We start from the raw sequence: 16,657 nt of genomic DNA on the forward strand, positions 1-16,657 counted from the left end.
AAGGAAGCTCTACAGAGAAGTACTTCCCTAATGCCAAGATACTTCCAATAACGCAAGCGAAACATGTCATAGGAAGTAGGAAGTTTCGCCCTTCCGCTTTTAACGGGCCAGCGGCAGCGGACCGGTTTAATTTGAACGCTAACTCAACCGGGTCAATTTTGTCATGCATCACGAGCCTCCAACCGGTCCAATGGTCCAAGATTCCAAGTCCCTCTGTCCAAATAAAATCCTTGTAGAACCCGAAAGTAGGGTTCCTCCGACGGTGTATCTCACTCTCCGCTTCTTCATCTTTCTCTCAAGCTATTATCATTCAGTGCATGATCCTTTGAGGTGAGTCTATCTACCTCATCTATTCGAGTGACTTCTTTCTTTATCCTTTTTCGTTCTGTTGTTCGTTTTTCATCTTCCTTCTTGTATTTTGTTCCTTTCTACGACCTGTATTTTATGTTTTTGTGTTTCTCTTCTTCGTTTTCATTACAGAAATAGGTTTAATTTCATCGTTCTCAGACCAGTGTTTTTTTTTTTTTTTTGAACTATGAAATGTAATTAGGGAAAAGAAAGAGACGATTGGGGTTCTGTTATCTTTAATCTAGTTGTTTGCCCTGTGTGATTGGGAAGCTTGGTTTCTTGGATTGCGCAAAATCGATTTTTGATCTTTTGGTTTTTGGCTTTATTTTGTACTTTTTTTTTCTGAAATACCAAAATTTTAAGATTCTAAAATACGTTCCTTGACAGACGGGTGTTGCGGGCAAACTGAAGACGCCATACGTGGAGAGGATTTTGTGGTTCCACTCGGTGGAGGAGACGGTCGACACTCTCGTTAAGCTATAAAGCTTACCCCAAAGCACTTCTCTTTCCTGTTTGTTTGGCTATGGGAACTCCAGAGACTTCCCGCGAGCCCTGCCCCGATCGTATTCTTGATGACCTCGGCGGTGCTTTTGGCATGGGTGCTGTCGGTGGGTCGGCTTTTCACTTCATCAAGGGCGTGTATAATTCTCCTCGTGGAGAGCGCCTTCTTGGCGGATCCCAGGCTGTTCGTATGAACGCGCCCCGTGTTGGTGGGTCATTTGCTGTTTGGGGGGGTTTATTCTCCGTTTTCGACTGTTCCATGGTATACGTCCGTCAGAAGGAAGATCCCTGGAATTCCATTATTGCCGGGGCTGCCACTGGTGGCTTCTTGCAGATGCGGCAAGGGGTTGGCCCTGCGGCAAGGTCAGCGGCATTTGGTGGAATTCTCCTTGCCCTCATTGAGGGAGCTGGGATCATGTTGAACAAAATGCTCAGTGTGCCGCAGAATTTCCCAATGGAGGAGCCCATTCCTAACATGGCTGGTGGGCCTGGTTTCCCAATGGGACAGCCTTTTCCAGCTTCCTCTCATGTACCAGATTCTACTGGAGAATCATCTTCAAGTACCTCATGGTTTGGAGGGTTTTTTGGTGGTGATAAGAAGAAAGAAACACCTAGTGCAAGTGGGAGTAAGACTGAGATTTTGGAGAGCTTTGATACCCCAAGTACCCCAATCCCTACCTTTGAGTACAAGTAAATTTAGGAGAGGTAGGAGGATATTCTTTTTGTCTTTTATTTTATCTTTTTATATGGGTGCTTGATTATCATCAGGTTCCTTCTTTGTTTCTTGAGAAATATGGTTTACATGTCAGTTCATCTGTTATTTTTAATCAGTTGTTCTTGTCTTGCTTCTTCCTTTTCTTCAAGTATGGGTGCTTGTGTCTATGCACCTGTGATCTATATGACTTTGACAGTTGCTACCGTGTCTGCATCCAATTGACTTTTGCTGCATTGAAACCTTGAACGAGTTTCATGTGTATCTATGGTGCATTTTTGTTTTTGAATATTATGAATACCTCAACAGTTCTTTGTTTTGAATGTTTCATCTGGTTTGCCATTTACATGAAATTTGTTGTGACCGCCTGAAATCACCAGTGGATATGAAAATTCTGGCACATATAACTTTGTGTCAGTGAATTTGGCACAAATTTCTTATGTTCTTTGAGTTTGGGATATTCACCGGGAAGTAGTGGCATGGAAACATAGTAGTCAAAGATAAATTTTTACTGATTTAGAATTTGGATGAAATACTGCTGTATTTTCTGATTATTGCCAGTGCCGAGGTAAATTTATTTTTTGATTGGTTCTATTAATAAACATCTGAAAGCATATACCAGACTAAAAGTCAGGTCTTCATAATAGGAGTGTGGAGTTGGCCCTTGATTGAAGTCTTGAATCAGTTTATAATTGAGTGGATCTCATTGCTAGCATTTTCTACTCGAAGTTGAAACATGTCAAACAGGATGAGCTCGAAGTTGAAATGATTTTTAAGTAGAGTTAAAATTTGTTTAGTCTACCTGTTCTTTTTAGAAAGAAAAGCAAAAAGAAAAAAAAACAGGATGAGCCCTACCTTGCTTGTTGATCATGTTAATGACGAATTCGTCTCTTGTAACATGTCCTGGAGGATTTTTTTGAACTTAAGAAATTCCCAAACTTGAAATTTTTTTAAAAAATGATGATAAATGTAAACATATGGCTTTTGCACATAAACTGTATTTAAGTGAAACATGGATGAATTGTAATTTAATGCTTTTTTGAGAAAGAACTTTAATTTATAGATTTTGTGAGAAATTTTTTAATTTAAAGATTTTTTTGATAGATAGCTTTAATATGAAGATATTTTTGAGAAAGAATTTTAATTTAAAAATAGTGACCAGCTTTCTGTTTGAGAATAATAAAATTGTTATATATGAAGCTTGTTTCAAAATGAAAATTCAAAGCTTGTTGTGATCATCCCCATTCTTGCTTTGCAGCTTGCTGCTGGCCTTTGAGCCTTTTAATGAAATCTCTTTTTCTCAAAAAAAAAAAAAAAAAAAAAAACTGTTAGACAATCCCTTTCGGTTCCTCCACCTCTAAGTTAGTTATGACAGATTCCTTGGGACCTCCCTAGGCGACCTGCGTCTGAAGGGTAGTGGGAAGTCATTTGCTATCATGAGGGGAGTATTTTCCTAGCTTTCTCTGCCCCCCTAAGCTGTTGTAATGCAGCTGAAAGAGAAACCAGGGCTATACAAATGGAGTGAAGCTATTTCTCCTGCAGTGAAATGCTTCCTTTAGTTACGGAGGGTCCACAAATGTGAAACTCACTGCCTCTATGGATACTTGCTTATATGTGTGGAAATCTCAGACCATTGTAATCAATTGAGAATCGTATTGCTGCACATCTCTAGAGAAGATGATTGCATTTTAAACAATCTTGCATTTCATACAATCACACAATCTTATGGAGAGTTTCTGCGGCAACCATTTCATGATCCTTTGGGGAGGAAGGAAATCAAATGTTTAGGGGAAAAGTTGGATGTCCTGAGGGAATTTTCGAAAGCAGTGATCAGTTCATTCTCTTGTGGCTTGCCAGCAAAAGGAGCTCAGCCAATTCCTTAGTGTTTTCATTAGGGAGAATTGGAGCTTGTTCTCTTGGAGGAGTTCGCAAAACTGTTCCATGGACTCCATCAAATTAACTTTTGATGGTTATTCCCTTGGTAGGTCCGGTCCGCTTGGATACGGTGGAGTTTTCCATTTCTAGGCCCCTCAAGGAAAATTCTTCTCTCTTATGCAGGCCCCATACTACATGGTGGCTGAAATTTCTGGAGCACTTCTTGGCCTCAGAATTGCATCTAGAATGCTCATTTTCTCCCAATTGTAGAGCGGGGCCCCCTTGGTATTTCTGACTCTACGAATGCAGAGTTACAGGCTTTCCTCTCCGGTCTTCGTGTTTTCAAAGAAAGATGCAGTGGGCCCCTCCCAAGTTGAAGGGGATTCTAAAGTGGTGATTGGATGGTGTGAGAGAGTGTCTTCTCCTCCGTGGAGACATTGGGATACATTTAAGGAAATTTTAGATATTACCTCAATTGTTTCTTGTTGTTGGACCCATATTCCGAGATCCGCAAATTCAGCGGCGGATGTATTTGCTAGGCAGGGAGCTACCCTACAATCACTGGTTGTAAGGGAAATGCTCCCTTAAACTTTGTAATTTTCTTCTGTTTTATTAATACATCTTTTTCAAAAAAAAAAAAAAAGCTGATGCAAAAAAATGCAACCTCCCCCCCCCCCCCCCCCCCCCCTCCTCTTCCCTTGTTGGCGGCTAATAATGGATTAAATCAATTTCTTGGCTACCTCCATACACATTGTTTAGCTTCACACCACGCAGTCAAGAAACATGGCTGCTTCCTCTCTGGCTAAAAAGGGAATCCACTTCTCTGAATTCTCTCTCTTTTATAGCCTCCCTCCTTATTTAGTCTTCTTTGGCTTGAGGCTCCATACCTTGTGTCACAAAAAAATTCTCATCATTCACAAAAAAAAAGAAAAGGGTCCTGCAGGATCTGGTGGTCTTTCAGGATAGTGGAGGCAGTATCCTGCTTTCACCGACTCCTTTACAGCAGAAACCCGTGGTGGTCTCAATGGCATTTGCCTTTCAGGGACTCTTGCTCAATCATTAGCTGGTGCAGCAATGAATCTGAACCCCCTTGGTGTTTCCTCTCTCACCTTGAGGAACTTTCAGACTTAAATCAATGAGTCTCTTGACCTCTTGGATCCAGGGTCCTAGGTTTGCCAATTTGGATGCGATAAGTTAGCTAAGGAGGAGGCTGCCCTTAATGACTTAATTGTATTTGGACAAGATTAATTTTACACGGTTCCTGGTTTTGTATTGATTTGCTTTCTTCTCTCTATTTGGTTATTTTCACCTGACATGTGGGGCATCTTCGCTCCCTTTTCTCTGAGTTCTCTCCAAAGAAAAAAAAGATTCGTGCAAAGGTCTGCTCCTCTATGACATCTTCTCTTTAGCTGCTTAAAGATGACTATGTCACTTTTTACCAATTTTTTGATTAAGAAATAGAGGCCAAACTGACTTTTCAATGAAAGAAGGATTACAAAGTACAAAATGGGTGTGAGTAGGAACAGCTGTGGCCTCATTGTACAAGGATAAGAGTGCTAACAAATTTGCTGATGGGTATACCATCTTTATCTATATACCAACTAAGCATTAGCAAAACTCACTCCGGGGCCAAAGGATCACTAGGACATCACAAAGTTCAACAATCTGAGTAGGGCCTCTCAAGATATTCTAAGTATGAAGCAGCTTTATTTCTGTGATATTGCTGAAATGCTCTTTTTAAAATAAATAAGGTCTGAGGCAGCTTTGTGGGTATTAAGTTCTACAGGTGTTGGCAACATTGCTCTATGGAAACTGGATTGCAGAGGAGTGGATTGTAAGCGTGGTACTGGGGTAGTGGTGATGGTGATCTTTCTATGATTACTGGGGACACTCACAATTGTCATTGGGATCACTGGTAGTACGATTATGGCTTATAAGGGATATTGAAATCAAGGGATTGGCCAACTTTATGTATTGGTTTTTTTATATGAAAAATGATAAATCATGAATACTTCATTTAAGAATGTGAAATTAAAAAAACATGTGCAGTCATAACCATCTTGAGTGAGGATGTGCAGGATGGGATAACCAGTAAAAGGGACTTCTGGCTGTGTTGGAAAAGACACGGGCATCATGAAATGAACTGAAGGTTTGGCTGGTATTGTGGATTTTGCTTTTCGTCTTGAGAAAAATCCCCTACTGTAGTATGTGTTATGAACAAACTCCTGATGGACATCTTTAATTTTCTACCTGATGATTACCAAGATTAGATACAACGGTTTCTCTAGAGCACATTGCATATATTGATTTAGGTAGTTGAAATTATTCCAAAAACGTTTTTTTACTATGTAGTTGTTACTGAATACTCAGATTCATGACCTGAGGGGTTATTTTAGGAGATTTCTAATTTCCTGGCATCATCCTTATAATCATTTTCAGAGGCTTGAACTAGTCCCAACTATTGTTGGTTCAGGTAAGTGGATACTTCATTCGTACTTTTCAATGTGATGTGCTTTAACCTTCTTTTAAGCTAGTATATCAGTGATTTTAACAGTATGGTGCTTTATCCTGCATCCCTCAATGGCTCTAGTCCCTTGGCATAACCCGTTATGGCTTTAACCTGGCTTAGCCGTGCATCGACAATGGTCACACACTTCAAAGGGTGATCAACTGTGTCAAAACCTGTAAGCTGTGTGGATACTTCAAAAAGTTTGTAGGTCATGTCCTTCACTGTTTTTTCGCTAGGAGCTTTTGGAGTGCTTTCTTACTCTATTTGTGTCTCCAACTATGCTTCCTCATGACCCTTCCTAATCTTCTTATGCAAGCAAGTGTTGTAGCATGGGGAAAATGACAATTTCTAGCTTGTATCCTTTGTGGCTATCACATGAAATATTTACTGGAGACACTTTTGAGGTTCCAAAGTCTGTCAGGGCAGTCATCAAACTGAACATGCACTGCATCCTCTTCTGGGCTGATAAATTCCCTGAATTCCTCGAATATGTGACTTGGGCTTTTGGCTTAATGGTCACATGGGGGTGTCTAGTGTTAGGTCTTGGGTTCAAGCTTCACTGGGGATAAGGGGTGTGCCTGCTTGTGTAATCAACACAAAAAGAAAAAGAAAAAATCCTGAATTCTCTAATATTTCTGGTTCCCTAATCAGAAGAAATTGGAAGATGGTGGGTAATACTGTCCCCCATGACATCAAGTCCAGTTACTTGGCTCCACCCTGTGGTTGGTTGATTGAAACTAAACTTTCATGGTCGTTCACTGGGTAATCTGGGTCCTGCTACCAGTGGAGGTGTCATCTGGGATGACTTGGGAATTATTCTTCTTGCATAATTTGCTGCCCTTTGGTTTGTGCGAGTCCACTGTCACTCAGATGATGGCCCTCCTCTCAGGGCTGCATCTATTTGGGGGTATTTTTTTCTTGTGGTTGAGGGCACCTTAGCTGCTACTAATTGGGTTGTGTGAAGAACCTCTTATCCTGGGTGGTTTTCCAAGGCATTTTGATGAGATTGCAGATATTTTGAGCGTTCTATCCATTTTATGGCAGCATAAACCAGGTGTACCAACAGTGTTGCCTCCAGCTGGAGTGAGCTGATAACATCTTACATTCCTTTTACCTTTCCGTGGCTTTTGCCATTGTTCATTTATTGTTCTTCCTCCATGTTTTTGGTGTGTTCTATTTGTATGTCCATCGTGGTTTGCTTCCTCCATGTATTGTAAGTTGCTAAACTTCATCTTCTGTCCCTGTGGCAGCTTTTCTAATTAGAATTTTCTTTGTCACTATTGTTGAAAAAAAGGAAAAGGTTATTACATCTGTATTTATCCAGCAGATTGCATAACAGACTTTCTACATATTTCTGTGCTCGTCTCTGATGTCAAGCCTGGGAAATTAAATACATCGTTTTTCAGTGGTTGTCGATTAATACTTTGTTAAGATTTTATTTCTCATTCCTGCATTTTCGGGTAATGTGAAATAATGACTCTAGTATTTGCTTGCCTTGCCCGCTCAGGAGGTGATCTGCTCATGTGTGTGTTTTGCTTATACTGAATAATCCTGTATATTGAAAACTTCTTTTGGCTTTTTGGCTGTTCGATTTGATACTGAATTTGCTTGTGTCAATATTCTATGAATAAAAGACTCAAGTGATCTTTTTCTTACTCTTATTTAGGTTTTGAAGAGATGGAACGGGACGGTAATGCAATTTTGATCTTATATTTGGCTTGATTGTTTTAATTTTCTTCATAGAATTGTATTCAGCACCCGAAGAACTTCATGGGTAACTCAACTAATTGAGTTCTCCAGTAAGTTGAGGTACTTGAGGGCTTATGTCATGCTTGTATGCTTATGATGTTTATGTATACATAAAATGATGACAATGAAATGAAGAAAAAGAGTTACATTTTGATTTTTTGTATTTTACTTTTTTTGGCAGCTTTCCATAAAAGCTCTTGAGTTATCGATGGCTTCTGTTATTGGTAAATAACTGTGGGTTGAAGTTGGGGTTTACATTTCTAAGGTTTGTGTGACTAATTTGGTCCGTTGTAATCGCATGTGGACTTGAAGGAGAGCTGTGTAAGAGGGAATGTTTGGGTGTACTGTAACAGACTCACAGTTGCATTATTATGAAGTTCACTACAAAAATAGTGTTTGAGATCTTAGTGGATCAAGTAGGAAGAGGGAGGTTAGCTGCACGAAGGGACCCTCGTCGGACAAATTCATTGCTGTTTGGAGTTCCAATGACAAGATATTTCTGGTTCTGTTAGTTTTTGACAGTGTCTTCTCATGCAAAAGATGAATTTTGCTTAGGACTCATGCCGACGTAACCAATTGAGGTCTGTAATCCCTTTTTTTTTTTTATCTTTTTATTATAGGAGAAATTGAGGACAAAATACAAATATACCTTTCAGTTTTGTTTATATCTTTGATATGAGAATTGCAGTATCATATATGCTTCCACATGTTTAATGGGCACAATACCTTAAAACAAATTATGCAGACTGAAAAAGAAGTTTAATATAATTATGTTTGTGGAAGTGAAGATTAATGCTATAAATCCGACTAAAGATAGGTCTCACCCTTCATTTATTTTTGTGTTGCTTGAGTGAATTCAAAAGTTGAAGTCAGAGTGAACTTTAAAAATAGAAAAGACGAATCTGACTGTTCAACCTGACCGAAAACATCTCGCCAGGAGGGATGCTGAGAAAGCAAACAGAAGACAAAAAATACCAAGGTGAGGACCGATAGTGGGTGAGAGAAGCGTTTCAGGAGTGTACTAGCAGGTCATGCAAGAGGCACACGGCTGGGCTCAGATTTTCTTGTAGCAGATCCGCAACTTTCACAAGCTCTAATAGCTCTCCGTCCTTGCCTCAATCATGTCTTTTGGTTAACTCGCTAACTGAGGTTGGTCTAGCATTTTTAAACTTGATTCAGGTAATTCTAATCGAGTTTTCAGTACCTTGCTTATCTTCCCGGTAGACGGGACGGGAATGCTTCTACCCGAATATATGTCTCATTGTGAGCCAAATTGCGAAACTTAGATGGCTCGAACCACTGACGATGAGCAGCAAGCACCGGGAGGACCTCCATTACAAGAGTGAACGTGTGGGGAAGAATCTGACTGAAGCACAGAAAATCAGGACGACATTTCGGACCCTAGGTGACATCGCATTTGTGTAGTGGTATTTCAACTTTTTACAAGGTGAGTTTCCAAGAAACTGCATTTGCTCACTAGGTTTGAGCAGCATAATGCAGCTTCACTACTACTATAAAAAACCTTCTTTTTGAATAGTTATTGCTTTATCTGGTAATGATGTCTATCATTTTCATTTGAAAAATCAGCCTCGAAGAATTTTGGTTCAGACACATATTCGTACATGATATAATGAAGAGAACCTTCTTCTGAAGAAAAGGATGGGGATGTCTCATCGACTCCTTTAAAAATGAGCTCGCATAATCTTGTCGGATACTCCACACATAACATTAATCACTTTCTTCCCTGCTGGTAAAACAGTAAGAGACTGCGGCCACGAGAAAAAGAAAAAAAGAAGAAGCTCTCCACAGTAACTGAAGTCTACCATATAAACGGATTCATTAACAAAAAACCTCAATCCGTGGTCCATCAGAGTTGAATCCAAGATCTTCCCCACCTCTCTGCCCCATGTAGTCAACTGGTGCAAACGATCCTAGAGAACCCATAGGATTGGGGGAAGATAGAACCATATGAAGCATTTCCATAAGGCTGAGGAGCTGAAACGAGTGAGTTTAATAAAGGACATAAGGGGATCTCCAAGGCGGTTAAATCCTTTTTCTGTCCACACAGTATTGTCTACACCAGTCATCATCATCACATATCCAAAAGTTGGTCATAACAGGGCGCTTTCCATAAAAGGGCCCAAGCGTAGTAATTATAAGTTGGAAACTTTACAGTACAAGTCAAATGTAGCCACTCGATAGAATATGAAGCACTCATTGTAGATGCTGGAAAGAAGATTTACAGTCTGATATAAATTGAATAAATCTCTCTCAAGTAGTCCTAGTTAGAGAAAAACATTTTTTTTTTCTAAGGATGCAATCTTAATATTTTGATGTCTCTAAACTGGGTACAATTCTAGAACAATGGCTATGTAATGATTAGAGAACCAAAAGATAAACAAAGAAAAGACGATTAACACTGTTATACACATTCACCAGCCAATTCGAACAAAAGAACAAACAGATGCTTCCAACTTATTGAGCAATCACATGAACATCACAACTACATTTTGTGACAAATACCATGGAAACTGAGACATGACAGCCGATGAGAGCTTTTAGCTCTACTCTTGTCATAATGACCAGTCATAATGATCATAACACATAAGACATATAAATGGTACCAACCAGAATGGGAAGGACGTCTTTCAATTGTTTCTCCAGGTCCTTTTAGGCTTCAGTTTTACATTTTAACATGCCTTCTATAAATGTGAAAAGAATCATATACATTATTGATCATTCAACAACAACAACAAAAAAAATCACAGTATTTTGCCTTCATTTGTGTAACAAGCTGCATCTAAACTAGAATGTGGAGAAGAACAAGAATATGTCATTTAGCAGCCATATTGTTATTGACAACGAAAATAAAAGCAACAACAGTGAATTAAACTAGATCAGTTGAAAGGAGTGGGTAAATATACAAAGACTACAAAACCAGTTATTGATCAAGTTTGATATCCCAATGCTGATTACCGAGATGGATAAAACTGAGGACCATGTAGAGCGACTTAAGGTAATGTTTGCTATAGAATCTCCAAAGAAGTTTTTATGGTAAAAACATTGTACTGTAAATGAATTATCAATTTTGCATGGTCCAGGAAAATGAAAGATCATTGGTGCACAGGACACAAAACCAACAAATAACACAGACAATTACTGTTTAGTCATAACCATCCTCGCACCAGGTTGAATCAAACTGAATTAAAACAAAAGAAAAGAATTTGTAATCAGTACTAATCTTGTTTTAAAAGAAAAAAGAAAAAGAAAGAGAAGGGGTACCACAAACTGAAAGACCGAGAAATTTCAATAAGAAGTAAATGCATGGTACTGAATACACTCAAATGCCCCAGTACAAAGGTATAATCATGTTCGTTGACTTAAGAGATGCAATAGTAGAACACCATAAGTTGCGTGATGGTCCATATCTATCCAAGCAGTAAACATTCCCCATCCGTTCAGAACCGAAGCTCATATCCATCAGTAGGTATTAAATCAACAGATTCTTCTTTCCAAGCAGTAAACCCTAATGCAGTATGAAAATTATATGGCAAAACTTTCATCACTTCTATGTGACCAGTAGCAGAGGTAGATACAGCAAAAGAAAAAAAGAAAGAAAAAAGGCTACAAGTAAAAAACATAACAAGGTGAAACCAGAGTTAGCAAAGACGAGTGAGATCCCTCTGTGGGACTGAAGCACAAAAACATAATAACGCTTGAAATGTGCATAAAGATCAGTTTGAGGTTAGTGAACATGTGGCAAAAGTCATAAGCGTTGAAAGAAATTAAAATAATTTATCAATGTAAGAAGACGTTAATCATCTCTGGCTTCAAAAAAAAAAAAAAACACTACAAAACTACATTAAGAAAACACAGTCCAAGCTAAAATGTTTACATTAATAAGAAAGAAAAGTAAAAAAAATAAAGGTCTAGAGGTTATTACAAGAGCATCCATGGCTAAAATGAGAAGAACAGGATCATTATGAAATGGAATTAGTAGCATATTAGACCTGCTTCCACCGGGCTAAGAATTTGTGCATGGCTTGCAAAACACCTATTCCATGGTTTAAACGAAAAGAAAATCCATTGGTCGGGGTACAAGGTGAAGAGTTGAACATTCCCAGAAAATACAACGCAGATAAGAAGGCAGCCAAATCAACTGACCTAAACTTTCAAATACTAGAACGCCTTTAACAACCATTCAGGGAAGGAGAAAACGTTTCATCAATCAAAGGAGCTTCAACACAAATACCGACGAATGCAGGCCTACAATCGAGTTAAGATTTCCCAGCTCCATCCAAAAATACATTCATATTAATAGAGATGAAACCAAAATTGAAAATTTCTTACACCAAGTTGTTTCTCCATTCCCTCAATGACATTCTCAAATAGACATCAGAATTGAAAACAGGAAAAAATTTAAAAAGAAAAAAAGGAAGAAAAAGCGTAGGAATCCACCGTATTAGCTTCTTGTAAAGGAACAAAAAATCCTCTTAGGGCCAATAGACGACTTTGTCGCGTCTTAGGATCTCCGATTACGTATGAATATGCTGCTACTGCCTGGCTTAACCCTGTCTGCCGTATATATACAGAGTATACGAGGTAGGTAGGGGTTGTCTCCGCATAGGCTCTTCAAGCCGCTACGCTGCATGAGATTGTCTCCGCACATCGACGGAGCCACCAGAGCCGATGGCGGAACCACCAAACTTGGCCGAGGATCGGCGAAATCAAACCGTCGTCCCCCGTCGCCATTGGCATGTACCCCAGCATCCTATCCTCCAGTATTTTCTCTTTTCTCATTCGATCTTCCCGCTCGCCGTTTCCTGTTTCCGAGAGGGAGAACCAGACAGGGTGACCATTTTAAAGGGAAGAAAGAGTTAAACTGGGCCCAAATAATGGACTTAATTACGCAAACACCAGGCCCTTCAAAATTCTGCCTTTCGGTTATGTCCTTGGGTACAAACGTACTTTTTCGGGCATTAATTAGAACCGTCGATCATGTGATGTCTCGTAGAGGAGATTTATGGGGATGGGCTGATGGTGACAACTCTACCGACGTTCTTCTTCTTCCTCGTTTCTTGCTATCAAAATATCCAAGGCGCATTTTCTTCTCTCTTTACTCCTTAAAAGTCACTGTATGTACAGGAAAGGAACTACTTATTAAACATGCAAGCTCATTGAATCTTTGGTTCATTAACTGAGGCTTTCACGACTTACAATGGCGCTCTCAAGGAAGTAAATGCCGTTGCAAGTATTTAAAGAAAAAAACCAGCAAAGCAGCCGAATGGGCAAATCGATACACTATAAGATTCCTGGCCTTTGAAGACGATACGAAAGCATCTTTGGATTCGTCGAGCAGATTTCCTTTTTCACATTTCAGCTGAATTACCCATCGTAAATCTTCTGTTTGCTAATCTTCCATTGATCGTGATTACGCAAACAAAGCTATAAAAAAATATTAAAAAATTCAAAGGCAAGTTCTGCTGCAGTATAGAAAGAGGCCTTTTTCTTTTCTGATTTGATGTATCCCCAGGTTTCACGGGATATAATCTATATATAAAATTTTGTCGTCTCCGTGTATCGGGAAAGAAATATCGAACAGATTTTGTTGCTTACGCAGAATCTAAACAGGGGTTCTGATCGCAATCCGACGAACATTCCTGGGATCGCAATCAGGTAGTATAGTGATATTGGGGACGAAGGGGCGCTTTTATTCAACCACTTCGAGCCTGGAGTTGGTTGTGCGTTCACAAGTTGCCATGCAGAGTCAACTGGAAATTCATTTCCATGTGGACTTAAGAGACCTCCTTCGCTGGCCACCTGCTTTTGATAAAGAAAGTGAGAAGTGGCGGAGGTATCAGTCTGCAAGATATCATAGATATATGGTTTGCCATTCTTCCTGATGGGAACGAAGACTCACTGTCATCGTTGTTCAGTGGGAGACTCCTGTTTGAGATTTGAAGCAGGGGTATCTGGGGGGTCCTCGCCTCCACTGAGATTTCCGTGGGTTGCTTTCTACAGGACGGGCGTGCTTCTCTGATATTTGCGATCTGGTCGGTCCATCTTGAAGGTAGTGTTGAAAAACAATAGTGAATCATAATTCAGAATTTACAACATACCAAAAAATTAGGATTGAATACATACCTGAAATTTCATCTTTCTGTTGCGGTATCTATTTGACGAATGATAATAACAGATGATTGGTATTGTGGTCTTCCTCAACTAAATCTCCTTATTCCTCAATAGGACCTTCGTCTCTCTTCCGGATGGGGAGAAAGAAATATGTATGATTTAGTATATTAGGGACCATAACTATTTTGTGTCTCCTTATATAGGGTTCCCATAATTCCCTATGGTATCTACTCAAATGGCCCATATCCATGGCCAATTTCTTAATGGGCTTAACAAAATTAGATAACTTAATTTCAGCTCATTCTATTAAAAATAAAAATATAATTACATAATAAATATGTTACCCAAATTTAAGTAGGAAATGTGAATTTTCTAACAATATCCCATTTGGGTTACATATCATTCCTGAATCAATTATATCACAAATTCTTGAGGCACGCATCTGTATATATTATTAATAATGGAACCATCGTATATATTAATAATGGAACCACCGTAACTTTCATCACATTACATTCGTGACTAAACCACGATGATCACTACCTTATCGATATAGCTCTTTTGTGACAACCTAAGGATACCTTTGAGAACGATCTTTAAGTATCTGTATACCTAATACAAAAGAGGCATCACCAAGATATTTCATCTCAAATTTCTTCGTCAGAAATTTCTTGGTTTTGTGCAGTAAGCCTATATCTCTACTAGTGAGCAGAATATCATCGACATATAATATCAAGAAGATGTATTTACTCCCACTGAACTTATGATATACACAGTCATCAATAACATTCGCCTCAAAACCGTATAAGGTTATGACTTGATGGAACTTGTGATACCATTGACGGCAAGCTTGTTTGAGACCATAGATGAATTTCTTCAATTTACAAACCATAGACTTTGGATCACCAGATATAAAGTTTTTTGGTTGTACCATATAAATCGTCTCATCAATGTCTCCATTGAGAAACGTTGTTTTGACATCCATCTGATGTAGCATTAGATCTAAATGAGCCACTAGTGTCATTATTGTTCTAAAAGAGTCTTTTGAAGATACCGGAGAGAAAGTCTCTTTATAGTCTATGCTTTCCCTTTGAGTAAAGCCTTTAGCGACTAGACGGGCCTTATATCTCTCGACATTGCCCTTTGAATCCCTATTGGTTTTAAATATCCATTTACAACCAATTGACTTTTTCACACCTTTAGGTAGCTCGATGAGATCCCAAACGCCATTATCTTTTCAAAAACCTGCTTCTTGAACCAGTATAGAAGTTAAGAAGGTTGACACTTGACAGTTTGCTTTCGAACATGGTTAATGGATAGTACCTGGTTAAGTTATTGCTTGCTCAGACATGGTTCACAGATGGTTCCTAAGAAATAGAAGACGCAGAAGGGGCCTCAGACATGGTTCACAGATGGTTCCTAAGAAATAGAAGACACATGAGGGGCCTCAGACATGGTTCACTTATGGTTCCTAAGAAAAAAAAGACACATAAGGGGCCTAGACATGGTTCACAAATGGTTCTTAAGAAATAGAAGACACATAAGGGACCTAAGAGGATAAGTATTACATTATTCTGATGACTACCTGTTGGAACTCAAAAAAATATTCAATAAGATATCCAACTTGGCTTTTATGGAACCGAAACCTAGAGATCCGGATTTGATAAATTGCAGAATTCAAAACCTCTTCAAATTCGATGATATTATATAATACTTTTAATGTTTTGATATTTTTATATTAATGGATAAAGAAGAACTTTTGTGAGAGTATTACTCTTAATTATAGTTGTGTATATATATATATATATATATATATATATATATATATATATATTTATATAAAATTAGTCTTACTATAATTTTATTTATCATTTTTATTTTTTATTTACTCTTGATTCACATTTTTGGATTTATCCACCTTAATTGCATCCAAATATCTATTTTAAATATTTATTTAATTTCCATATTTTGGAGATATTGCTATATTTGATTTTTATTCATTACAATCCGAGTTCATTTATGCCAAAAAAATTAACAATTTCAATGTACGTTTCTAGTACAACCCTAATAATGTATTAAATTAAATATTATTTTTATAAAATTGAATAAAATTTTACCTTTTTTCTTACAATACACAATTCTAAGCACTAACTGGAGCTTAATACTAAGAGTAACTTAAGAATTTGCATTAAGAGTTGATATGACTTTATAATTATGCAAGTTTGTCTATGTCTTTTTATGTCTTTTCTCTCTCAAGAAGTGTAGCTCTAGGGCATAATTGATATTGTAAATATCTCTCTACAACTATAAATATAGCAAAATAAGCAAGGGTCGAGTATCAAACTCTAGCTTTTTTTCTTTTTTTTGCCTTTAATCTACTTCTATCTCAATACTTATTTTCCATTGGTTTTTGCACTCTCTTACGATAATTTTTATATTGTAACCTATCTAGGTTGAATCATAACCTTGAATCTCTTCTTGCAGCAATTTTTATGGGTCACGTTGTTTTAACGGTCTTATATGATCATCTTTTTCTACTTCTTCAGTCTTTCAACCATTTTAAATTTGACCATTTCGAAGGCTTGGTTGAATGGGTCTTTGCTGTGGATATTCTCTCTTGTCGATTTGATTGATATTTGTGTGCTTCAACGGTCTTCTTGTGAGGGCCTTGCTTTTCTTCTTGCCCCTTCTAGGTTGGCCTCCATTGTTTTTTTTTTTCTTTCATCCCACAGACCCAAGTTGATGACCACAACAAAATCCCCTACAACAATTAGGGAGACAGAAAACCTTCCCATAGAGTCTTAACTCCCTCGAATAGAGCTCTCAACTCT

The 16,657-nt window shown here is 38.3% G+C and overlaps 1 protein-coding gene across 4 annotated transcripts; it reads left to right on the top strand.

The window, feature by feature from the left end:
- The first annotated feature begins 220 nt into the window (after positions 1–220).
- On the top strand, positions 221–8,401 carry LOC137936433 (mitochondrial import inner membrane translocase subunit TIM17-2-like). Of its 4 annotated transcripts, none has more exons than XR_011109536.1 (4): positions 221–330; positions 736–1,554; positions 7,612–7,754; positions 7,876–8,401. XR_011109536.1 is itself a non-coding variant. In XM_068781098.1 (4 exons), the coding sequence occupies exon 2, from the start codon at positions 872–874 to the stop codon at positions 1,541–1,543; it is 672 nt and encodes a 223-aa protein (XP_068637199.1). In that variant the 5' UTR covers positions 221–330; positions 736–871; the 3' UTR covers positions 1,544–1,554; positions 7,612–7,635; positions 7,876–8,401. The 4 variants fall into 4 exon arrangements, 3 of the variants coding, with proteins under 3 accessions (XP_068637199.1, XP_068637198.1, XP_068637200.1); XM_068781098.1 differs by having other exon boundaries at positions 7,612–7,635; XM_068781097.1 differs by lacking the exon at positions 7,612–7,754.
- The last annotated feature ends 8,256 nt before the right edge of the window (positions 8,402–16,657 follow it).

This window comes from Aristolochia californica, unplaced genomic scaffold (assembly GCF_029961685.1).
Source record: "Aristolochia californica isolate CCGP_79_NKW_82.1479 unplaced genomic scaffold, dmAriCali1.0.hap1 SCAF_7, whole genome shotgun sequence".
NCBI classification, from domain to species: domain Eukaryota; kingdom Viridiplantae; phylum Streptophyta; class Magnoliopsida; order Piperales; family Aristolochiaceae; genus Aristolochia; species Aristolochia californica.

Coding starts and splice junctions, on each gene's coding strand:
- LOC137936433 (XM_068781098.1), top strand. CDS start 872: ATGGGAACTCCAGAGACTTCCCGCGAGCCCTGCCCCGATCGTATTCTT.